This window comes from Myxine glutinosa, chromosome 1, assembly GCF_964187855.1.
Source record: "Myxine glutinosa chromosome 1, kmMyxGlut1.1, whole genome shotgun sequence".
NCBI classification, from domain to species: Eukaryota; Metazoa; Chordata; class Myxini; order Myxiniformes; family Myxinidae; genus Myxine; species Myxine glutinosa.
In genome coordinates, this window is record NC_136261.1 from 329913315 (window position 1) to 329939937 (window position 26623).

Here is a 26623-nt window from a genome sequence, read left to right on the forward strand (position 1 = left end):
GTTTCCAATGCTCTCGCACGAGCATTCACACTCGGAAGCACAAACAAGAACCAAAATGTTGCCCTCCAACTTCGCCAGGGTATTCTACAGGCTTTCAGAGAGTGTAAAGACCAACCATGGCCACCAACAGCTGAAGACATGGAGCTCAATCCTGAAGACATCCTACCTCCAGACCTTGTCCGCTTTCTCAGCGTGCTAATGACTGGCAAGGAGGGCATCGAGACAGAAAAGGTGAAGCGTCTGGTCTTCTCCATTGGACAAGATCTGTGCCGTGCAGTGTCAGATGGAAAATGGAAGTTACCAAAGCACATTCTCCTCTGTGTGACTGTAAGGCACCTGTTCCGAAGCAAACAGCTCACCACAATACTACACAGGCTTGGACACTCTGAGAGCTACGATTTCGCCTTGGAGTTGGAAACTGCTCTCGCCAAGGTCCTGGATGAAGTCTCAACTTATCGTACACCACAAATTGTGACAGGAGAGGGCAACCTTGTATTCCACTGTGAGTGGGACAACTTGAATAAAACCACTACCAGTGTGCACGGCAGCAACATTGTAAACAGTGCTGGAGGAATCATGGTGCAGGAGGTCAAGCCCGGGTTCGAGAGCAGCAAGGACCGAATGCTACCTACCATCAATAGGTCACAACAGCGTAGCCTGAAGGTCGACACACCAAAAACTCTCCCACCCTTACACTTTACTCGCGTTGGCCCGAAGTTCCCTGAAGGCTCATCATTCACACCGCCAGCAGAGAATGACACAGTCTATGCCACTACGATGCAAGAGTACTACATCTGGCTCTTCATCAGATACATCGGAAGCTGTGGCCTGCAGCCTGTGCCTGGGCTAGGGGGTTTCACCTCTGCAACTGGTTCTCCCCCACCCAGCAAATCAACAGTCGACTACTGCACGCCTATCCACCAACCGATCACAGACAACGCAGTTGTTACACCGACATTAGGAACATACTGTACATAGATGAGGCTAGCTTTAACGTTAGCTAACATGGTGCTAGCTGGCTCAGCTGTTATTCTGCCTGTTTATGATTTCATGCAGAAACTGAAGTCAAGAGTGTGAGTAACATTATAGTTAGCATCTTACCTGGCTAGATTGGAGGATGAATACCAAGAACAACACACAGATGGAATGGAAGACTGAACTTTCAACTGAGGTATTCAATAACATCAACGTTACCAATTGATACGAGCGCGCGACATTACCAATTGATACGAGCGCGCATGTTACATGGATGGAAATGTAAAATGGCAGCTATAGCAGCACTAATTTGGATCTCTAGTCTGTCATTTCTGCACTGTGATTGGATAACATAAAAAAATATGTTTGGGAGTTAACAGCAGGAGTTGGTAGATTTTACGTGGGCTGGGTGAGAAACCTTTAAATAAGCAAGTGAAAATCTCTCGCAATACAAAGTCAATGGTGGGAAGAAAAGTTGAGTGGTACCAATGTTACTGCCAATGTCCCGCCCCTATGCAAGACTCAGGAGCATCTTGTTGACATTTAACCTTGAAAATACCTGGGTTTAGACCCCTTATGTACCATGTTAAGTTATCTGCAGTATTAACGTATCCTTATCATTTGTAAAACTGATTATTTTGTAATTACAGCATTAATATGCATACTAGTATACCATAGACACATGTAATCATGTTATGAATAGTTCTATCATGATCTATGCCCTTCAAAACATGGGTCTAGACACCTTCATTTTTCAATTATCTGCAATATTGGCTGAGATATGTCAAAAATCGTTTTTTTGATAATGGCAGCAGTAATTTGCATAAAAATGGTATGTGGGACATTTTTTCAGCTTGGGGCCATAGCTAGTCATTTTCTACACATTTTTCCAATCTAGAAACACTGATTAGAAGTATATCTCCGGGGGGTGCAGGGGGACCTAGTCTTCCTACTAGACTATGCTCTCCAATGTTGTACTTGTGTGCTGCCCTCTCTCTCCCCATCTTGTCTACCGCTCCCTTTATCTTATGTTTTATGAGTCAGTTTGTCTTTTTGTGATTAATGTTACATGAGATTACATGAGCCTCGATCTTGCATACAAAAAAACTAAATAATATAATAATAATAATAATAATAAAGAATCGCATAAAGAATCGCTCCAAATGTCAGCTCTACCTCATTCCCCAATGCAGTAAATATGCTCTTATCAACTCTCAAGTGATAAAATCATTTGTTTATCTCATCTGCCAATGCAAGCTGACACACCAGCCTTTGGGGAGACTAGTATTCCATCGTGACCTTTAACCGATGTCCTTTTACTGCAGCAATAGTTTGTAGGTCAGGTTCGAGCACTAACAATGAAATGATCGATCACTGTCGCCACCAAACTTCACTTCGGATAGTCTTTGCTGGTGAAGGGAAAAGATATCTGCTCATTGTGCTCCACACCATCAATCCAATTTCCGTCTTGTTTGGCTATTTGATATTTGGACGAGCAACAAGCTTAGCAACCGCTTAATTCTTTTAAACTTAATTTAAAATAACTTAATGAATTCTTAATTTGTCATGTGCAATCTTTTTCAAGCTAGGGGCAATGCAAACGTTTCAGTTTTCAAACTAGATAAGCCAATGGTGTTATTTTCGTTTGACAATCAAAAGTGTCTGCTGTGTTGTTATTATCCAATCATGTCGCATGGCATATGGAGCATCTTATGAACTTTCGCCAAGTCTTTCGTCGGTCTTGGGCCCACATTCCAATTTTATTCCAGGTGACTTTCATTACCTCCGCCACCGAAGGTGGATGGAGGTTATGTTTTCACTTCACCCCTGTCTGTTTGTTTGTAGGTTTGTTTGTCTGTCTGTGCGCTTGTTTGTTTGTGAATGGGATATCTCAAAAAGTTGAGGACAGATTTGGAAGAAATTTGGTCGAGAGTTTTGTGTGTGTGACAAGGATGAAATGATTAGATTTTGTTGAACATCTGGATCTGGATACGGATCTGAGAATTTTAAAGTGATTCTTCACCATTGAGAGATAGGGCCAAAAGGATATATGGCACGATATCTCAAAACATTATGGATGGATTCAGACGAAATTAGGTGGACAGGTTTGGCATGGGACAAGCACGAATCCATTCAATTTTGGTGAAGATCCAAATCCAGATCCAGATATGAGAATTTTAAATATTTTAGGTAATTCTTCACCATTGAGTGATATGGGGCCAAAAACGATATAGAGCATGACATTTCAAAAAGTTGTGGACGGATTCAGTCAAAACTTGGTGGATGAGTTGGGTAAGTGACAAGAACAAGGCGATTCGATTTTGGTTCAGGTCCGGATCCAGATATGACCTCTCGGTGGGATACAAAACGTAAACTGTTCAGCCTTGCGGAGTTATGCTCTCGACCAAGTGTAGTTCGAGTTCCTTTTATTTCCTTCTCAACAATATGTCACCAGGTCTTTTTCCTGGCCATCCAACTCTTCTCTTCCCATCAAGTGCCCAGCTTATTGTCCTTTTCGGTATATTTTGATCTTCCATCGGAAACACATGACCACAATCTATCTCCACCTCCTAATTTTCATCTCTTCCATGACGTTTTTCCTCCCTGTTAGCCTTTCAACCTCTTTATCACTAGCCACGCCAGGCCAGAATCAACAATCAATCGAAGTGCGACGCTTTAAATAAAGACTGCAACAATGCAGTGAGTATTTCGACTCAGCGTTGCTTTAAAATGGCTGTTAGAAAATCGGGATGTCGAATTGAGCAACGATTGTGGAAAACAGCGAATCGTGTCTTTGTTACAAGTGAGTGGCTTGGAATAGATGCTGCATGCGAGGCAAGCAAGATTGCCATAATGAGAGATGCTCGATCGGAGGAACACACCTCCTTTGCTTATTTTCTTACAAATAACCAGTAGCTTTACAGAATAAGGGGTGGTGTGATGCTAGAAAAAGGTTGGAAGGAAGTTGTCTGAGAATATCCATACTACCGGTTTCTCATGCCATGGCAAACTGATTTATTTGGATGTTACGTCGTGAAAAGTGAGAATATGTAGTGCGAGGTCTGTAGAATAATTAGCTTCCAAGGGTAAACAAGATAATTTATCTAAAATGTTATATTTTTGTGATTTCGTTACAATTGGGGATAAATAAATGTGTTTGATTGGGTTTCAAGAAAATATCCGAGTGAGTAAGTTTGTCGTTAGGGAATGATTGTTGGACCGGGATTCAATTCTGGATTCAGGCAGCTGGTCGAATCATTACTGAAGCACGGGTGTGCTGCTGATGCAAGGCTCCTGGAGATTAGGAGAGGAATTGGGAAATTGACTAGGATGCCGGAAATAATTATTTAGAATTCAGATTAGGGTGCCAGTGGTAACTTCGGAATTTAGCCAGAGTGCCAGCGATAACCTACTCTTTGTGCAAGAAACCATCTTTAATGTCTAATAGCAAATGCTAGCAGATGGGTCCCCAACGTAACATCCTTCCGAGGGAGGAGACGCTTATTGATGCAACGCTCTGCATGCAGAGCACCAATCTGTGACTTTGTTGTCAGTTTGGCAATCAAACCCAACCAAGATGGCTGAGTCAAGGAAGGCAACCTCTGCATCCCCAAAAACATAAAAATTTATGGTGATGCAGATTAATGAGATCTATTTCATGAGCATAAAATCATTAAGCTTCAAGAGACATGTCTAAAACAGTGGGTTGCATCTGCTGACTAAATGTGAGATGGTTGGCCAAGTTAATGAGAATGAATGATCTACCGTTGATCATATAACAAGCTGCTGGTCACAGCGTTAAAAAGAAAAACAGAGCCCGTCAATGTTTGCATTCAGACGTCGGTTTCTTCTTCTTCTTCTTCTTCTTCCGTATGCTCAAAATAACAAAAATAGTAAAAAAAAAAAAAAGAAAAAAAAAAAAGAGAAAATTGACGATTTTATGCAACCTTGACCAACACGCTTTTAATCTCAAAAAATAATCAGCTTCGAGCTTTTGATTGGTGAACCAATTCTGTGACCCAATATGAAAATTCTTAAAATTTCAGGTCAACTGGATGAAAATTTATGATTTTATGCAACCTTGACCTTTTGATGTAAAAAAACAAACAATTAAATCCTACCTTTGATTGGTGAACCGATTCACTGACCCAATAGGCAAATTCTTAAAATTTCAGGTCAATCGGATGAAAATTGACGGTTTTATGTGACGCTGACCTTTGATCTTTTGACCAAGTTATTAATTTGCCTTCTCCATGTTCTCATAATAAAGCTTTGGTGAAAAGTTGATGACAAAACTTAAATGGTGAATTGAAATTTCAGGTCAATTGGATGAAAATTGACGATTTTAGGTGACGCTGACCTTTGACCTTCACTTTTGAGAAGACCAATATGTGTCCCAGTGTCTGAAAACTCCATAGAAAAGGCTTAACATTGGTACTAACTTTGAAAAATGACATCATATATAATACTTGCTGGGAAATATTTCTACAACTGGAAGTTTGAAGACCAGTCGATCCCTCAAACCAGGTACAGTAGTGGAAACTTTTGGAAAACCATATCACTCCAAAAACCTTCAGAAAGTAAGATGAGAGAAGAACATGATGGGAAGATGTGAACTTATCAAAGCTCATCTAAAACGTGCGCACCAGGTGGGGGGAAGTGGAAGCGGGTGTTTGTTGGGGAAGTGATGGAAGCCGCAGAATTGAGCGGAGAATGCTCTCCAGTGTCCTGGAGCCCACCGATAGAGTGCGACCGCAACCACTCGTCCTGTGCACGTTGCTGAGATGGTGCACACCTGCAAGCCGTGAGAAGCACCGATCAGCACTCTTCAGACCCACATCTTTCCCACAATAGAGGTAAGGCCCATGGAGCCCAAAAACAATTACAGTATATGGTTGTGCTCATCTGTTGGCATCCGCTGCCTTAAACAGTCACTTTGCTGTGACCAAATGCAATCAATGGAGTAAAAAATTTAAACACGATGTTTAGCTACCATGTCTGAAATAGAATTACGGCAAGAGAATGTAGAATATAACTGAATCTGATCATTATTATCCAGCACCCAATGGGCCGTGCAAATAAGCTCGGCCAACACATACGAAAAACAGTGGACTTTCAACATTGCTTCTGGACGTTTCCTCTTTCCAGAAATGCCAAGCTCTACATTCCAGAGTGGACGCGGAAAGAAATTGTGGAGCATTTCCACGATCATAGATGCAAGGCAAAGGTCAATATCTCAAATTACAAAGTGATGGCTGGAATGAAACGACTTTTGATGCAGATCCATTATGAGGTGACAGGAAGTGCATGCTGATGGTATAGCAATATTTGACTGCGCACATGGTCTCTCCAAGATCTTGCAACCTTTACAAAAGGTGTGCTTATCAAAGTAGGACAGGTACATGACAAGCACAGCAAATGAATACATTAATATCGTGTAACTCCATTATTTTCTTCTCTGATGGACAATGGGTATGAAAGAGTAAATAAACACTCCGACCCAAATTCTGCTTCTTCATACCCTTCATTTTCATCTTGCATTTAGTTATCAATGACAGTTTAAGATACCAGTACATGTGTTAGGATCCATACAGGCAAGTAGTTCAAGCCTGTTGACAATACATGGCTTTGAGCACTCCAACGAGTACATCGTTTCAGTCATCTGTGCTCGTTCAATATGCTATATTATGGCCATTTTCGCCATCTTACTGTAATTCACCAAATGTCCGTCTGTCTGTCCGTTCGAAGGTATCACAAAAACGGCTGAATTGATCGCAACGATATTTTGGGTGGGTAATCCTAGGACCCCCTGGAGTATATACAGACTTGGCATTTAATATGGAATATTTTTTTTGTGGGGATGAACTTACTTTTCAAGATGACTTAGAACCAAAAGTTCATTGGAATTATGTTGAAATTATTCGAGATTTTGTTAATGTGACCTTTAAAAGAAACAAAAACCACATTTGACATTTTGAAGCAAATAAATTGATCCTTGAAAGTGATGTAAACTGATATCGAACTCAATTCATGGACAGTACTGTGTTAAACTTCTGTGCGTTTTCCAGAAGTATCTCTTTATTTTGCACATTAGGCCAAATTTTTTTTAACAAAAACAAAAGTTAAATTACGACTGGGATTACGGACAGTAAAATTACAGTTCAGTACTTCGTGTAACCCCCACGAGCATTCAGGAGAGCACGTACACGTTGAGGCATGCTGTTCACGAGATTTGCCAAGGTTTGGACAGGAATCGCTTGCCATGCAGTTACAATAGCCTGCTGCAATTCACGCACAGAGGCAGGCTGCTGGTCCAAGTTGTCGATTTGATGCGTTAATTCTGCCCACAAGTTCTCTATCGGATTCATATCCGGGGACATGGCAGGCCACTCCATATGCTCTACACCCGCGGTCGGGAACCTATGGCTCGCGAGCCATATATGGCTCTTCCGGTGACGGCATATGGCTCCCAGACAATTTTGAGTTGAAAAAAAAAAAAAAAAAAAAAAATCAGTTTGGAACTGATTTTAAAATACTTGTGATATTTCTTAATAATACTGTGTCATTTTAAAGTAAACAGAAATTAGTTTTGAAGATAAATTTCACGGGTCACGGGTCACCCGTGGGTCGGGTCGGGAACCAATGGCTCGCGAGCATGTCCGCGTCATTGTAAAGGTGAAGAAATCAATTTTATCAGATAGCCAACTAGTTTATCCGCTTCAACCCTTGTAACGGAAAAGATGGCGAAAAGAAAAAAAGACGATGATTACCGTGCATTCCAGGCTGCGTGGACAGAGGAATTTGCATTTGGTGAGAGAGCAGGATCTGCGGTATGTCTAATATGCAATGATAAAATTGCATCGATGAAACGGTCAAATATAAAGCGGCACTTCGATACGCACCATGCTTCATTTGCATCGAAATATCCAGCGGGGGACAGCAGGAAAAGGGCATGCGAGGAGCTACAGCGGAGAGTGCAGACGAGTCAGCAGCAACTACGTGTGTGGACCAAGCAAGGTGACGGGAATTCCGCTAGCTTTGCGGGTGCTTTGGCAATAGTAAGGAATGGAAAGCCATTCACAGATGGCGAGTATGCCAAAACATTCATGCTTGATGTGGCCAATGAACTGTTTGATGACTTCCCAAATAAAGACAAGATAATCAAACGAATAAAAGACATGCCCCTGTCAGCAAGAACTGTGCACGATCGTAGCATCATGATGGCAAATCAAGTCGAGGAAACACAAATTAAGGACATAAACGCCGGGACATACTTTTCTCTCGCGTTAGATGAGTCAACAGACGTTAGCCATCTATCTCAGTGCAGTATAATTGCCAGGTATGCTGCAGGTGACACACTGCGTGAGGAAAGCTTGGCTGTTTTGCCAATGAAAGGGACAACAAGAGGAGAGGATTTATTCACGTCTTTCATGGAGTTTGCTAAAGAAAAAAAACTACCGATGGATAAACTTATTTCTGTCTGTACTGATGGTGCACCCTGTATGTTGGGGAAGAACAAAGGATTTGTAGCGCTTCTCCGTGAACATGAAAAGAGAGCCATCCTAAGTTTTCATTGCATCCTGCACCAGGAGGCGCTTTGCGCTCAGACGTGTGGCCAGGAGCTTGGTGAGGTGATGTCGCTGGTCATTCGAGTGGTCAACTTTATTGTTGCCCGAGCTTTAAATGATCGCCAGTTTAAAGCTCTGTTAGAAGAAGTTGGGAATCATTATCCCGGTCTGCTTTTACACAGCAACGTGCGTTGGTTGTCAAGGGGGAAGGTGCTCAGCCGTTTTGCAGCTTGCCTGAGTGAAATCCGGACTTTTCTTGAAATGAAAGGCGTCAAGCATCCTGAGCTAGACAACACTGACTGGCTCCTGCAGTTTCACTATCTCGTGGACATAACTGGCCATCTGAACCAGCTCAATGTGAAAATGCAAGGTATTGGAAATACAATCTCATCCCTTCAACAAGCAGTGTTTGCATTTGAAAGCAAGCTGGAAGTCTTTCTCAGGGACATTGAAACAGGTCGTCTTCTGCACTTTGAAAGACTGCAACAATTTAGAGATGCATGCTTAGCAAGTGACTCCACTCAGCAGCTCTGTATCTGTATCTCCAGCAGCTAGCTGGCTTTACGTCCAATCTCCTGCAGTCATTCAAAGCACGTTTTGGAGAATTTCGTGCGCACACTGGTCTTTTCAAGTTCATCACTCATCCACATGAGTGTGCAGTGGACAAAATCGACCTGACATGCATCCCCGGGGTCTCTATCGGAGACTTTGAGCTGGAAGTTGCTGACCTGAAGGCATCAGACATGTGGATGAGTAAGTTCAAGTCACTTAATGGAGAGTTGGAAAGTCTTGCGCGACAGCGAGCAGAGCTGGCGAGGGAACACAAGTGGACAGAAATGAAAAATCTTCAACCTGAAGACCAGCTGATTCTTAAAACATGGAACGAGCTTCCTGTGACATACCACACAATGCAGCGTGAGTATTGCCGTATTGACCATGTTTGGCTCTACATATGCATGTGAGCAGTCATTCTCGCATATGAGGAACATTAAGACCAACCTACGCTCACGTTTAACTGATGGAAGCCTCAACGCCTGCATGAAGCTCAACCTCACCACGTATGAACCAGACTACAAGGCCATCAGCAAAACCATGCAGCACCAGAAGTCGCATTAAAAGTAAGACATATTTAATTTATTATACGTTAAAAATACTATATGGCTCTCAATGAAATATTTAGAAATATTTGGCTTTTATGGCTCTCCCAGTCAAAAAGGTTCCTGACCCCTGCTCTACACCACGGTCAGCAAGAAAGTGTTGGATCATGCGAGCATGATGAGGCCTTGGAAGACAAATCTTGGAAGATAAATCTTGGAAGACAAAGTTTCCTCGAAAGGCTGCACGAACAAATGGAAGCAATGTTTCTTCCAGAATGGCCCTGTGCTTGAACTGGTTCAGGTTTCCATTCAGAATAACCAGGTCAGTTTTGCCCCCTGCATGAAAAGCAGCCCAAACGGTCACCCCACCACCTCCAGCTTGGACTCTTGGCACTATACAATCTTCGTTGTAGGCTTCATGCACTTGTCTGCGCACTCGGACGCGGCCATCTTGACGATAGACCAGAAATCTAGACTCGTCACTGAAGATCACGTGATTCCAGTGTCCTGGCTGCCATTGACGGTGCTCTCTGGCCCACTGCAATCGGCGCTGGCGGTGTTGTCTGGTCAGACGTGGCTTTCTCAAGGGACGCCTGGCACGATAGCCTGCTTGAACCAGTCGTTGGTCGACTAGCCTTCTGGATACAGGCACATTTGTCAGTTGCTGCCACTCAGCCCTAAGCCGATTAGCTGACTTGGTACGGCCATTGCGGACTAACCGGTGCAGCTGGCGATCATCCCTCCTTGTGGTTCTGCGGGGACGTCCTGGCCTCGGTATTGGAGTAGGGACACCCCTCTGAGCATTTCGTTTCAGGATCTTTGACACCTGACCTTGAGTGATGCCATACTGCCAAGCAATAGCATGCTGTTTCATGCCGGAATTTCGTAAAGCCACCACTAAATGACAAACAGCATTGTCGAGTTGACGGACCATCTGCAGGGGAAGCGGCAATAACTTTTGTAGACGTGCAGCAGTTGTTTTCCACTAATACAGAACGCAACAATCCGTATATACCCGATTGTGAAGCCAATCGTCGAATGTACCTGTCCGTACATTTTGTCACGCCACCTGTGATATAATCCTGTTATTGACTTCTTGCTGCGACAGACAATCAGTGACATGGTTCTTTTAACAAATAAATCACCGAAGCGTAAAAGAAACTCACCAGATTGATATACCGAGTTCAGAAATTAAACCCAAGTCAAGAAAAAAAATATATTCCATATTAAATGCCAAGTCTGTATTTGGAGAGGCTGTATTGTTTTTCCAATTTTTCCAAGTTTTCCAATTTTCCAGTTTTTCCAAACACGATGGAATAATATTTACCGATATGAACAGTGATGTGGCTTTTGTTGAAATTCTACGTAACAGTAGAGAGTAGATCGACTCCTGACGAACTCTTCCTATATAAACGTGCGGCCCCGAAGTAACACGGCAGCATGTGCAAAGGGACTGAGAAACAGGTGTGGCAGCCGCTTCCGTGTTACAGATTTGACGCGCACTCTTCACACATAAACGTGCGACTGAGAAAGACGTGTGGCGGCCGCTTCCGTTTTGCAGAATTCAATCTTGTTTCAAAATGGGCGCCATGTACTGTTTATATTTTGATGATTTGCGTGTGATATGATTCAACGGATGTTTATATGAATCGTTTAAATTTAAAAAAGCCTTCAATTTCTGATATTTTGCCTTTTCATTTGGGCTTCCCAATTGAAGCCCCGCCCGTAGGGCGGGTACCGTTGCTAGTATGGGTAAATCATGCAAAATTGTGCATGAAAACAAGTGCTTTATTTCTGTGAGTGGAAATAAACCACATCATTGATAAAGGGACAAATAAAACACAGAGCTATACTGAGCGACATGAGCAACGCAGTCAAAACGTGAGAATGCACTTTGCTAGCTACAGGAAATGAGTCGTTCAGCGATGGTTTGCTTCACAGGTGCAAAGCCAACAGAAAAGAAATGACACGGACAAGGCAGCTGTGGTGGCATGGAACTTTTGCAGAAGCCAAAACATCAGCAAGGCGTGTCAACACGCTCACAAAATGGAACACAAAGGGGTGTCTGCATCAAAGACAGCACTTCCGCGAGGCCAGCAGCACATACGGGCAGGGAATACCTGAGGCTTTTCTTAGGCAGAGTGTTCCTGTCAAGGAGTAGATAGCTATGAGGAAAAGAAAGAGGGCCCATAAATAAGGCTATTGTGAGTGACGAGCCCCAAGCCAATACTTAACCAATTATGAAACAAATTACATGACGGATCCATATGAACAATAATAAATTAAAATATGCAAGTATATGATATATTGTATACTGAATATATATATGAATACATACCAGTATATATATATATATGTATATATATATATATATATATATATATATATATATATATATATATATATATATATATATATATATATATATGATAAGCAGGAGAAGTAAATTCCTACGTGGGGCGAGTGTGAAAAAATTCTGACTCAACCCAGGACTCGAACCCACGAACCTCATCACTTACGCGGTGACAGCCCACTGAGCTATTGAGTCTCTGGGATATCCTCAGAGATTTCTCACACTAACACAGCGAGCTTTATAATGGCCGATGTCTGGGCAGACCTGGGCTATGAGTGTATGTAAGTGTGTGAAAGTGCATTGAAGATTAACTCATCTAACAATTTAATAAACTGGAAGTAAAATATATATATATATATATATATATATATATATATATATATATATATATATATATATATATATATATATATATATATATATACATACACACAAACAGTCAGTCCCCGCTATTCACGGGTTCCGCATATTCACGGTTGATAAAATGCGACATGTTTCTTTATTCGCGGAAAAGTGTCCCACAAATTCGCGTTTTTGTCTTCTATTCGCGGCCGTGTTCCGCAAAATCGCGGGGTTTTTTCCCCATTCGCGGCCATGTTCCACGAATTCGTGGTTTTTCAGGGGCGCAAACAAAAAAAATTCACAAGCCGTTAGCTTGACACATTTACAAAACACATCTTTCACCAGCCATGCACAAAGTAGCTGGACATACGTACGCAAAATAACATCTACGAGCCGCGAACTCGACCTGCTTTTGCAGCCGCTGCTGTGTGTTTCACGTTTTCATGGCTTTCGCTGCCGCAAATTTTAACTGCATGAAAATTGAGAGCTTTGCGGGATGTTCCGCCAGCTGCGTAAACAAGTCAACCCTGTAAATTATAGGATGCAAACGCTTCATTAAAATCTATTACAATTTGCAATTTATGGTAAAGCACCATCAGAGATCACAAATGGTACCTGGTGTTGTCGTTTTTTTTATTTGTATGCATTTTTTGTGAAATGCATTTGCACAATGTAATCATGTGCATTTGCGGTCGAAAACATTTTAAACTTTAAAAAATTTCCTCTGAATCAGGAACCGCCGGGAACCTATAATGTATCCCCCTTTTCCCCATTGAAACAATGCCGCAGCATACATTCACGGGATTTTTTATCGACTTTCGCAGATTTTCGTCGACATTCGTGGGTTTTGTCTCGCTATTTCTGGGACTTTCATCAACCTTCGTGGATTAATTAATCGTTGACATTCTTGGGATTTGCCTCACCATTCGCAGATTTTGCCTCGCCATTCGCGGTCTATTCCTCTCTATTCGTGGATTTTCGCGACTTGGGAACCTATCCACCCTTTTTCTATTGAAACAACGCCCCCCCATTCACGTTTTCACAATTCGCGGGATTTTCCAGGAACGTATCCACTGTGAATAGCGGGGTCACACGGTATATACTCGTATATATAAATAACTACACATATAAATATATATATATGTATGTAAATAAATACACACATTTACAAATATATACAGTCAGCCCCGGTACTATCACAGCACTTGCTGCACTACCTGTTGGAGACAAGTGTCGTCTGCCACACAAACACATGGTCTCTGCCCTGCTGATCACCAGTTAGGAGGTTTGTAGTCAGGAGTAATACAATAAAAATGAAATATATATAGTATTTACAGAGTTAAGCAAAAGTCACTATGCAGTTGACGAGACGATCTAGATAATCGTTAGATTAGTCACCGGGGAAGTGTGGATTGACCTTCTCAGTCCCCCGACTTAATTCCCATGGATTTTAGCATATGGGTTGTGGTTAAAGATCTTGTGTATGCCAAAAAAAACCCCACAGACTCTGCAATACATTCGGGAGATTTATATATTACAGAGGAATTTGTATCCATCAATGACAACATAGAGTTCTGCAGGAACATTTTGTAATCCTGTGCAAGAATGATGTCAGCATTGTCTTAATGCTGATGGTTGCCAGTTTGAACAGTTATGTCGAAGGGAAATAGTACGAGGGTTTAACTCCACTCTCGTAGTTAACATAATTTCCATATTTTCAAGTGTATTCATAAATGTATGAAACTGTATCGTAACTTTTGCTTCACAGTTCACCAGTGTACACGTACACATACCTACACAGACACACGTGTGCAAACACACACACACCGCTGGGCCCTCCCATTGCATGTACATGCACACAGACACACCCAAGCCTTCACACACACGCATGCACTTGTGCTTTGTTTTCTCAGAATGTTTTGTGTGGCACAAGCTTGGACAAATTCAGTGTCATAAAGGAAAGGAGTGAAACACTAAAAGCTGCAGCACGCATACAACAGCACATGGTGACATGCCTTGCAACTGCAGTGCAGATTCTACAACATGGGCATTCAACTTTTAATGACATCAAGTTGCAATGGCATTTCACAGCAAATTATGCAGCAGACAGCTACTGGTGAATAGATGGTGTGTTGTTTAAGGCCATGTGGTCAGGCTAGAAATGCAGCATATTGCAAAGCCAGATGTTTTGAATGCGCACCATAAATGACAACATTTAATGGATGGACACTGTTAGATAAACTTGACAAAGTAAATGTTCTTTTTTTTTTGATCACCGTATTACATGTTAATTCAAGTCAGTCAATTACTACCGTGGTAGGAATGATCTAGCCAATAAACATGAACAAACCTGTTACAGACAAGCAAGGCCAAGAGCCAATTGGAAATGGTTTTGTTTGAAGAGGTCTTCTCTGATCAGTTCACTTTAATGTAGATTCATTTACCAAAAGCTAGATATACAAAGTTGACAATTAGTAACAAGACTATCGTTAAAGACCTTTTTCTTAGCTTACAAATTTGAAGTTATAGAAAAGCAAAAAAAAAAGAAGAAAGTCTTATGAATGATAGTCTGTGGAAGATGCTAGCCATGTGGAAATGATATGGCCAAAAATGAGAGAGAAGCATGAGCTGCTAATTGTTACACAAAATAACTGCTTCTTTAAGACACCGCATGTCAGAAAGACCCTTTCACATTACCTGTCTTGCCTCCTAGGTAAAGTGTGGCTGATATAGTGGGGGCTAGCAGTAGGGGAGAGAGGAGGGCTGGGTGGAATACAGGGAAAAAAGAAGAGTAAGAAAGATTGAAAAGTCACACAGAACTGTAGATGTGAAACGAATAGAAGTTATTGTTAAAGTGAACCTACCAATAGTATGTTACCTGGTGATAAGGAAGCCTTCCACAAAGAAATTTTTGAAGACACATTCAAATATATAACATAAAGAACACTTCCTTTGTCCAGTGTTACATAATAAGGTTTAGAAGAAATTTCCAAGTTGTTGCTTTTGAGCCCAAACCACCACAATATGCTTTTCTACATACAAGTAAGAAAAGGAGTGTAATGGTTAGAACTTTATTAATCATGGAATTATAATTAATTTGTGTTAAACCCTTAACAGATCTCACCTCTCAGACATAGTCGACTTGATGCTATTGGTTCGTACGAAGGGGCTCTGAGACTCTGAGACCTTATTTGCAAGGCCGTAGGCACCAGTTGCAGGGGATGCAAAAAGGATCGGTGGGCAAAGTACACCACCAGAGAGCATGCCCATTTCACCAGATGTTGGCCCAATCATACTGCCTTGGGATTTGCAGGATGGAGGTGAGGCCACCATGACTCCCGGGCTCCAAGGGCCACCGTTCGGTGTGCTACAATGACCAGCGGAGTTACTTGGAGTGGATATCTTAGGGCCGCAGATGTTGGGACCTGGGAATGCTGGTAGGCCTGGACTTGGAGCAGGGCTTGCGCTACGGCTGCTGCCCAAAGGGGACGGTGAATCTGAGCTTCCACGTCGTACCAAACCGGTGTGAGAGAGGATGTTTGTTGAGGTCTTGTTGCAGTCTGTGACCAGTTGTTGCTGTTGCTTGTTCACTTTTCCACCAAAAAGCCTGTTTGCAGACATTTATCACCACTCTCAGAATGTATTTGTGTAAACAGAACATGTACAAAGAAAGATATGTGGATAGATTGTTGACTCACCCAAATACAGAGAATGCTCATAAGGTTAAGTTCAATATATTGAATAGTCAAGATATTTAAACAAGGACATTTTCTCAGTCACAACATTTACAGCTTAAATCAATGATACTTAAATTACTTTGTGGTAAAATCGAATTGTATTTGCTATACCTGCGAAGTGTTGGAGATGCGATGTCTGGTCCTTTGGCCAAAACTTGAGTTGGACTCGTTGGACAAGGAGCCTGCCCTGTCCCTACCTTTGCAATGTTTGAAATGCATGAATCTGCGGGTGTTGCTGCTGCAGCTGCTGCAGCCTTTTCTCGGTCAGTTTGATTGACCTGATACATATCCCTCTCTAAGGAGTGGCCTGGTTCCTTTTCGTGACTCTGTGTTGTGGTGGGGGGGATGGTAGGAGAGGCAGTGCTGCAAGGAGGACCAGCGGTGGGAGGACTGGAATGTCCAACACCTATACGAGAAGGAAGTTTCGAACCAGGAACGCATCCTGCAGACTTGGAGCTCAGGTTAGAGTCAATACTGCTTGTGCTTGAACGGTTTCCAGTGCCGCGTCCACCACTAGACTTTGCAGGTCTTGGCAAACTGCGGTAAGTAAGAGTGGCACGTGAAGCTGTCGGCAGGAAGCTTTCGTCAACTGCACAGCCATCGACACTTGCCTTACGACCGGTGCCTGCCCGGCCAGCGATGCCGGCTCTTCCAAGTTTCCCTACAGTAGCAGAGCCACTAATCACCATGGCACCACTGGCAGTCATTATGCTGCCACCCGTTGGACGCTTGAATCCAAATGACGATGCCACACTTCCACCTCCTCCTGAAGGCCTCGCAATACCTGATGGTGGCTTCCGACCTTCATCTCCACTGCTGCGCCCTGCGTCGGATGGTGACCGCTGCACCTGACTCGGCTTGGGTGAGTGATGCCCTTGCTCTGAAGCCTTTGCATCATCGGTTTTGCCTTTGACAAAGGGAAAGGATTATTGGAAAAGTTTCATTATCATGCATTTCACATAAATCAACATAAAGACCAACATGTAAAACAAAATACAGGAAATGAATGGATAAATAAACCTCATCAGGATGCATGGATGGTTGATGATATCCTGCCCCCATTCACAGTTCCCACTCCCCCAAGCTCTCCCTGCCCTCTCCCACCTCCCCTCCCCCCTTGGGGTCAGCCGGCTCTCCTGCACCCCCTGCCCCGCTGGCTGACCAGCACCCCGCCCCCGACCTCAGTGCCTCTTGCCTCATCCTCTTGCCTCATTGCCTCTTGCCTCATCCCACCTCTTGCCTCATCCCCCCGGTTAGTTCTCCAGCACCCCATGCCCCGCCGGCTATCCAGCTTCCCCTCTCCCTCCCCCCCCACGACCTCGGCAACACTCTTGCCCCCCCTCCCCCCGGTCAGTTCTCCTGCCCCTTCCTTCTCAGTCCCCCACCCCCCAGCAATGCCAAGTACCTTGCTAGTTTCAACAATCCGGAAACGTTACAAGCTCAAAATGGCTGACACAATAGTTCCGGAATATCTTACTCCCTTTGGAGCTCTCAATTTTCGTTTTGATTCCGACCCGACTGTAATCCCAGTGCTTCATTGATAGGGAGATGCATGGATGTAAAAATCCCGAAGGCACCTTTTCCATTGTAAGTTTACCAAATATATAATCTGATTCAAAATATATTAAGTCCATCATACAAAATCTCTCAACTCCCAATATTATGCCAATTTCATTGTTGAACCTTATAACCCTTACAGCACCAACATAGACACGGATAGTTAACATTCAGATTCAATCATACAAGTATAGAACTCATTCCAAATGCATAATTTAGTAAGGACTTATTCCACATACATCAATATTAATGCATCAAAGTTTTAACAATATAAAAAGCTTAGAATTGATTTCATGTTTAATATATTGATAAAGCATTGCTTTGCCTTCTTTTTAATCCACTAGGAAAATGTTTGATAATTAATTCTGTTCATGGGGGGTGGGGAGGGAGGGAAACAACGATATTTTCAATGACAATACCACTTGGTACAACTTGGTCCATTTTCAATGACTCCTACCCTCCGATTGAGCGTTTTCCATCAAAAAATGGACTTGATGCACAAAGGACAGCTCAGTTCATTTGGTAATAGACATGCTTTGGTCTTGGATTAGGAAGATAGTAAAAAAGGGGACGACATTGATGTGATGCCAAGCTATCAATATATTATAATATGCTAAGGGGTTGACGCTGTGCACCTACCTCCGTTGGCACACTGCTGTCCACTCTCCATTGTGTGGTCATATGGATTCTACAACTTGATCTAAGGGGTTAAATGCCAATAGCCTGTGACACCTTCAGTTGAACGTCAGGCATGGACAGCCTGATCGTGAATGACTTGGGTAAACAATGCCGAATGGTAAACCATGAATCAATAACAGCCGGTTCATTATTTCTATACACAGTCAATGGCGAAACTGCAAATGCCGAATCCACGAATGTCACGCGTGGAAACCCTCACATCATTTCCTCATTCTCCTCCTCAATGTCTCCATATTTTCATTCCAATCAGCATCATTCCAATCACAAATTAATACTATATCATTAATATAACAAAATACAATGTTACAAACACTCATGAGTAAAACGAAGATAAATGTCGTTCTAATGTGATAACCAATACAGATGAATCTGCCGGCGAGCAAGGGCGGATACGTCACACCTCTTGTGGATGGAAACTCAAAATCACAATTGTATTGAGAAAATTATGAATCCTCCCACACTCCCTCCTTAAGATGGATAAAAATGGCGTCATTCAGGTGGAAATTCAACTTTACAATTGCATTGAGATATTATCAAACCAGCAAATGCTTCCACATGCAATAAATGGTGAAACTGCAAATGCTGAACCTGTGATTGTGTTTACTCCAGATCGGGAGCAGTTTCGTACAGGTGGAAACGCAAAATCATAATTGTATTGAGGAATTTATGAAATCTCCCACCCACCTTAGGACACCCGCTGGGATATTATTTTTATATTTATTTATTTATATTTATTTATTTATTTATATTTATTTATTTATTTATTTATTTATATTTATTTATTTATATTTATTTATTTATTTATTTATTTATTTATTTATTTTTATATTTCTATATATATATACATACATACACATACATACATACATACATACATACATACATACATACATACATATATACAGTGGAACCTTGACTTACGAGTTTAATTGAACTTTGGTTGTTTCTCGGTGTTTATCTTTCATAAATTGATCGTCTGTTTGCCGTGTCGCGAGCAAGGCCTTTGCCGCGTCGCGAACGATTTGAAATCGAAGTTAAGTGATTGTTCCCATTTGTATTTTCGTTAAAACTGTATTTATTTATGGTGTTGTACGTATATTGTGTCCCGACGAAGATTTTTCGGTGCAAATCTTTCATACCTGTATTGAAAATCGTGTTAATTCGTGTCGTGTCTTGAGGCCTTGTACAGTGTGCACTGTACAACCTTGAGGCTTTGTTTTTCTCTCAGCGGTCCGTCGTTTTGTGATCCAATAACTTTCGTTCTCTGTATTCCCAGTCTTTTCACCCATAGCCTACTTCCTTGTGTAAATCTCAACTAAAAACAAAAAAACAAAAAAAACAACAACAACATTTCCTTCTCTGTTCTCATTCGTTTATTCATTCTTATTCGTTCGTTCGTTCTTCGACCACGTGTTTCTCCCCCATTTCCCCAGATAGTTTTCACTCATTAACCTTCAATGTTTACACTTTCCCCTCAAGTTATGTATTCCGTCATATTTTATAACACCTTTTTCTTCTTCTTCTTTAAAAGGCTGCTTTCGACTTGCTCACCAAATCAATTCATCCCAAAAAAAATATCCATCTCCTATAGTGCCTTTTTTCTACATTCCCTAAACTCTCCTGCACTCCATCCTCCATCCAGCATCCTTAAACGTATTTTTAACTCGAAGGTCACAAGAAACTCATTTTGCAATAAATGTTCGTTTCCCATAAATCGTACACTTTCAAAAATCCAATCTCACCCCTCCCCTCCAAATCTTCCCCATAACCCCTCCCCTCCAAATATTCCCCATCACCCCTCCCCTCCAAATCTTCCCCATCACCCATCCCTTTCAAATCTCCCCCCTTGCCCCCTCCCTCCTAAACTACCCCCTCACCCCTCCCCGCCAAGACGCCCCCTCGCCCCTCCCCTCCTAGACTCCTGCCTCACCCCTCCCCTCCAAATCTCCCCCATATCCCATCCCTTTCAAATCCCTCCCCTTGTCCCTTCCCTCCCAAACTCCCCCCTCACCCTCCCCTTCAAATCTCCCCACCCTCATTGCTTCTCAATTTCCCCCCTCTCACTCCCCCTCCTCAAAGCGTCCTCCCCGCTTCTTCCCCTTTCAAACTCTCACCTCCATCTCCCCCAACCTTCTGCCTCGCTCTTCCCCCTCCTCAAATAACACCTCATTGTGGCTCACCCAATCACCATCAAACCTTTTGTCCGCCCCATCCTTCCCTTTCTCCGAGCTATTCTGAAATTTCTGACACACCTTCAACAGCTCTCCCTACCTCTTCCACCTCTTCCACATCTTACCCTACCCCTCCTCCCCCCTGTTCTGTATCTGATGCTCCCCCTTCCTCTTCATTAACGGTATGGACCTCAAACATCCGGGGCCTTCGTTCAAACTTAACTGATTTCTCCATACAGGTTGCTTCTGTCAAACCAGACGTGATCTGCTTAACAGAAACTTTCCTCCTTTATGATGTCTCTGATTCCATAGTATCTCTCCCGGGCTACTCCCTCCTCCGGTATGATAGACCTGAGCCTCGTCCTGGAGGCGGGGTTGCTATCTTTATCAAAAACTCTCTTCCTCACTCGCCCTGCACTGCACTCTCTCCACCTCACCCCCAGGAATACCTCTGGCTACGGCTTCCCCTTCGCTCCCACCTCTTGTTCATATGTGTGTTGTACCGTCCACCAAACAGTGATGACTCCATCTACATCTCGCCGTCTGATGATATGGACCAACTTCTATCGACTCATCCCAACTCTCTCTTCCTCATATGTGGTGATTTCAACTGTCATCATGCCAGTTGGCTGGGTGTGGGTACCTCTCTCACCAGCCATGGCTCCTCAGCAAAGGACTTCTGCGACTCACTGGGACTGACACAATCTGTCAATTTCCCGACCCGGATCTCAGTCAACGGAACATCTTCTCTTCTGGACTTGGTTATGACTAACTTCCCTGAAAATGTCTGCTGCTCTTCTTCTGCTCCGATCGGATCATCTGATCATGTCCTTGTTAAAGTGGACATCTCTCTGACCATCCTCAGGGAGCCTGCTCAGCGTCGACGAGTCTGGCATTTCACTCAGGCCAACTGGCACGGTCTTCAAGCAGCCATCAATCATCTGGACTGGTCTCCCATCTCTACCACCTCTGACATCAACTCATCCTGGGAATTCTTCCAAAGTAAATTGCTCTCTCTCATGCACAGATTTATCCCATCTCGTCTTCAGTTGTCATACCCTTCCTCCCGTCCATGGTACACGGAATCTTGTGGTGAGGCTGTTGCCCAGAAACAACTTGCCTTCGTCTCCTGGAAAGCAAATCCAACGGAAGGAAATCTCATTTCCTTTCACAAAGCCCGAAACAAGTGTGTGTCCACCCTCAGGAGAGCCAGGAAACAATATCTCTCCGTTCTCAAGACCGAACTCTCTTATCTGTCTCCCTCTTCCAAATCCTGGTGGCGTCTGGTCAAATCCGTTTCTGGTGTTTGTTCCCCCTCCATCCCCTCCCTTACCTCAAACGGCTACACAGCTGACTCCGCACGTGAAAAATCTGAATGCCTCAACTCTGTGTTTGCCTCTAAATCTTGTGTCCCAAACCCATCCCTCTCTGTACCCACCATACCCAGTCGTGCCCTGCTGCTCCTGGACTCCGTGTCCTTTCCTCCTGACAAGGTGGAAAAGTTTCTGTCAACCCTCGACTCTGATTCTGCAACTGGACCCGACGGCATCAGCCCACGGGTCCTAAAATCCTGCTCTGCTGCTCTATCTCACCCTCTCTCTGTTCTCTTCACCCTCTCTTTTGCTCAAGGTCAACTGCCATCTGCTTGGAAATCAGCCAACATCACCGCTTTGCACAAAAAAGGTGCAAAAACAGATCCTAGCAACTACAGACCAATCAGCCTTCTCCCAATTATCAGCAAAGTCATGGAATCCATCATTGCTTCGGATATGAAATCTTTCCTCTTCTCCAATGGCTTGATCTCTGATCATCAATTTGGTTTCAGACCAGGTCACTCTACTCTGGACATGCTGCTTCTGCTGTCTCAACAATGGATGGAGGTCCTCAATGCCAAACAGGAAATTAGAGCTGTCTCCCTCGACATATCACGTGCCTTCGACACGGTCTGGCACCCCGCTCTGCTCACCAAACTCTCCTCCTTTGGTATCCATGGAAATCTCCACGCATGGCTGGCGGACTTCCTCTCTAGTCGTCGTCAACGTGTGGCCCTGAATGGGTTTCTCTCATCTCCTCTTCCTGTTCAGGCTGGAGTTCCCCAAGGCAGTGTTCTGGGCCCCGTGCTTTTTCTGGTCTTCATCAATGATCTCTCTGACTCTCTCGAAAATCCTCTCTATCTCTTTGCTGATGACTCCACTCTCTGCCGCTCCATTCCTCTTCCCTCAGATCGGCAGTCTGCTGCCTCCTCACTCTCTGAAGACCTGGACAAAATCACAGACTGGTCAAACAAGTGGAACATGTCTTTCAATCCTGACAAATCTCACACTCTTACTATGTCTCTCCAAAAAGATTGACTGGACAACCCTCCCATCTACTTTCTCAACAATCCTCTCCAAGAAGTTCTGTCGCTCAAGCTTTTGGGTCTCACTATCTGCCATGATCTTTCTTGGGAAAACCACATTTCCAAGCTGGCCTCCAAAGCCAGTCGCCGACTGGGCATCCTCCGTCGTGCGAAGTCCTTCCTCGGCACACCTGAGCTCCTCACCACATACAAGGCTTTCATCCGCAGCTCAATGGAATACTGTTCTCCCCTATGGGCCGGTGCTCCTGCCTCACACCTAGCTCGGCTTCACGCTGTTGAAACCAAAGCTTTCAGAATTATTGGAATCTCCCGCGATGAAGCTATCTCTGAGGGCCTTTCACTCACTCACCGCAGGCAGGTAGGTGGTCTTTCTGTCTTCTACCGACTCCTCTCCGGCCTTGCACCCCCAGCTCTCTCTGTGCTCTGTCCCCCAAATATTCCTACAGGTCGCACAAGATCTGCCAGCAACCCTCTGATGGTTAAACTGCCGAAATCTCGGCTCTCTGCTCACCTTCACTCTTTCATTCCTCTTTTCTCCCGCCTCTGGAACAAACTCCCTCACTCCCTTCAATCCCACTCCTCCCTCCAGGTCTTTAAAACAGCTGTTCACCACCATCTCTTATCTTCCCCCATCCAAAACCTTGATCTTTTCTACCCCCGCTAATTCACCCCAGATCCACCTTGTTTGAAATTCCAACTTCTTTCCTGGAAGTCCTGGCAGTGTCCATATGTTTTATACCTCTCCCACCGCCCCCTTCCCATGCCCCCCCCCCCCCCAAAGCCCTCGCCCTCTCTCAGATCTCTCGATGTCTCCATGTCTCTCGGTCCCTGCTCTCAAATGTTGTGTTTGTGTCCTTCCCCCTCTCTCCCCATCTTGTCTACCGCTCCCGATGTTATATGTTTTATGTGTCGGTTTGTCTTTCTGTGTGATTAATGTTCGCTCTTTCACGAGCCTCGATCTTGTATACAAAAAAAAAAAAAAAAAAAAAAAAAATCGTTCTGTGACCGAGCTCGTAACTCAATTTGCTCGTTTCTCAAATCAAATTTCCCCATTAAAATGCATTGAAATGCTATTAATCCGTTCCAGCCCGCCAAAAACCACACCAATTTTTTTTTAAATATGCAGTATATATAAAAATATCTCGCGCTTTATATTTCACCTGTATGCAGCATACAAGTTGGCAGGATGGCCTGGACTGGAGGTACGCACACTTGACTCTAAACTGTCCAGCCTGGGTTTGAATCCCGACCCAGCTATAACCTGTCATGTCGGTGTTTCACAGGCAGGGTGATTCATCAATGTGTGTACCGCTAAACTGGGCGCCCCGTTTGCGTCCCATTAGTTGTTGGATGTTAAGGATCTCACCGTGTCTTCCACAAAGAGAAGGCGAGCTATCGCCGGCACTCTGAATAAGTTGTGGCCTGGCATGCTCTTCTCCTCTGCCGTTATATACGTCCTCCTCGGCATCTTTTTCCAGAAGAGCCCTGTCTCGTCACAGTTGAAGATTTGCTGGGGGATGTATCGTTCGGCTTCTATCAGTTTGGCAAAAGTTATAATAAAATCTTCAGCTGCCTTCACATCCGCCTCACCAAGTCGACAACACGCACACCTCGCTCATGTTTTTCGACGATTGCGTGTTTTATATCCAAGCACATCATCCTCTTCTTCTTCTCAGTACTGCCCTTGGCACTCAATTACTTAGGACCCATGGTTAAAACTAAGAAATTTTCCAAAATAACCAACATGCGAAAACAAAACAGCAGCGATATACGGCAGATATGCTTGCACGGCAAGATAACCACGTGACCGGAACCCACCTGGTGGCGGCTGGCGTAAGCTCCAAAATAACCAAAATGCGAAAACAAAACAGCAGCGATATACGGCAGATATGCTTGCACGGCAAGATAACCACGTGACCGGAACCCACCTGGTGGCGGCTGGCGTAAGCTCCAAAATAACCAACATGCGAAAACAAAACAGCAGCGATATACGGCAGATATGCTTGCACGGCAAGATAACCATGTGACCGGAACCCACCTGGTGGCGGGTGGCGTAAGCTCGTAACTCAGATCTCGGCTCGCATCTCAAAGCAATAAACCGCCCGAGCGACGGCTCGTATCTCGGAAAACTCGTAAGTTGGTGCACTCGTAAGTCAAGGTTCCACTGTATATATATATATACATACATACATACATACATACATACATACATACACACATTATATATATACTGTGTATATATATATATATTGTTGTGGATATGAGAATTGTGTTTTTTTATTGTGCAGTACATTGTAAAATATCACCCTCCTCCCTCCAGTTGTGTATAAAGGTCAAAGTGCGTCCCGTAATTAGGTCATAAACAATCACGTTAGCCAATCATAGATTTCCTCCTTGTTGGTAGTTTATTTCCTTATTCTATGTAGGTTAAGGCTGTGTCTTCCATTAATTGACACTCCATTGCACCGAATTCAAATAGATAGATCCCCTTTCATTCCCATTCCCAAAGCCTCTACTGCCAACTGCATTTGCCGCCATTTACGGCATGGTCAGCTCGGGGAAGAAGGGCGTGCCCGCCCATCGTCATCAAGGGTGGAGCCAGAGAGCCCGTGCCCACCAATCGGACTGCGGAGAGCGACCCGATGGGCGTTTCCTGGAGGCCGGCGGCTTGATCGCCCGAGGCGTTATATAAGCGCGCGCGGAAGCCTTTGAGAGAGTTCTAAGTTCCAAGAAAGAGTTGCGCCAGAGACGGCAGATGAGTCGAGACGAGCCCTCGGAGAGAGAAGGGAGACGCGTCCTCAGGTGAGCCAGAGAGCAGTTTTGGCTCCACCAGCAGTTTTGGCTCCACCAGCAGTTTTGGCTCCACCAGCAGTTTTGGCTCCACCAGCAGTTTTGGCTCCACAAGCAGCGTTGACTCCACCAGGCAGCTTCGACCCGTGACCCCGCGGAAGCCAGATTGCGGTGGCATCGGTGGCCGTCGAGGTCCAGCCCGATGTCCCGTGCGGGATCAAGCTCCAGCCAGCTCCGTGCCTTCCTCCCCTTCTCTGCCGTCCGAAACCATTCCAGTCCTTCCATTCCTGCCTGCAAATTCCCCATTCGTGTGAGTCCGTCTTTGTTTGTTCTGTCCTGGGTATTAATTAAGACTGGATAGGTAAGCTAAGTTTCACTGTGTCCTTCTGGTCCGTCCCTCTTTCTGCCTTTATTTTATTATCCTTCCTTCTCCTTTTGTTTCTTTTGGTTGTAAATAGTAATAATAAATCATATTCGTATTTCCTACCTCTTGTCTTCTTCTTCTTCACATCCGTCGTCTTTGTCTTTTCCAAATTGAATACCTGTGGCACGATTTGGCCAACGTTCAGAATCGGGTTAGTCTTTGTTAACGGTTCGGGCCGCGGCTGCCATCCGCTCGGCAAATTAACATCTTATCCGCGGTCACGAACGAAGCTGCTCACCGGCCTTTCCGGAGGTCGCGGTGCAGCTTCAGGGACCACGTCGGTCAGTGACAAGCGAGGGGACTAATCCCCCCTCAAAGGGGAACCATAGGCCGACGTTGGGTTCCGTAACAATATATACTGTGTATATATATATATATATATATACACACAACAACAACAACAACAACAACAACAACAACAACAACAACAACAACAGGCATTTTAAGGCCACCTTCCCTGCAAGAGCGGGGGTTAGCCTTGCGGTCCCCGTGACAATGTTCTCCATTTTGCCCTATTTTCTGCATCTCCCCTTGTTAACCCCCTTGCCCGC

General features: G+C 44.0%; 1 protein-coding gene across 1 annotated transcript in view; it reads right to left on the reverse strand.

Moving 5' to 3' along the window:
* The window catches only part of LOC137412026 (neuron navigator 2), a gene marked incomplete in the record, with an annotated part of 519476 nt that overhangs the window by 129120 nt on the left and 363733 nt on the right, over window positions 1-26623 (reverse strand). Inside the window, 3 exon segments of the mRNA XM_078769766.1 lie at window positions 5622-5770; window positions 15460-15942; window positions 16184-16979. Coding sequence (XP_078625892.1) covers window positions 5622-5770; window positions 15460-15942; window positions 16184-16979 — 1428 coding nt within the window.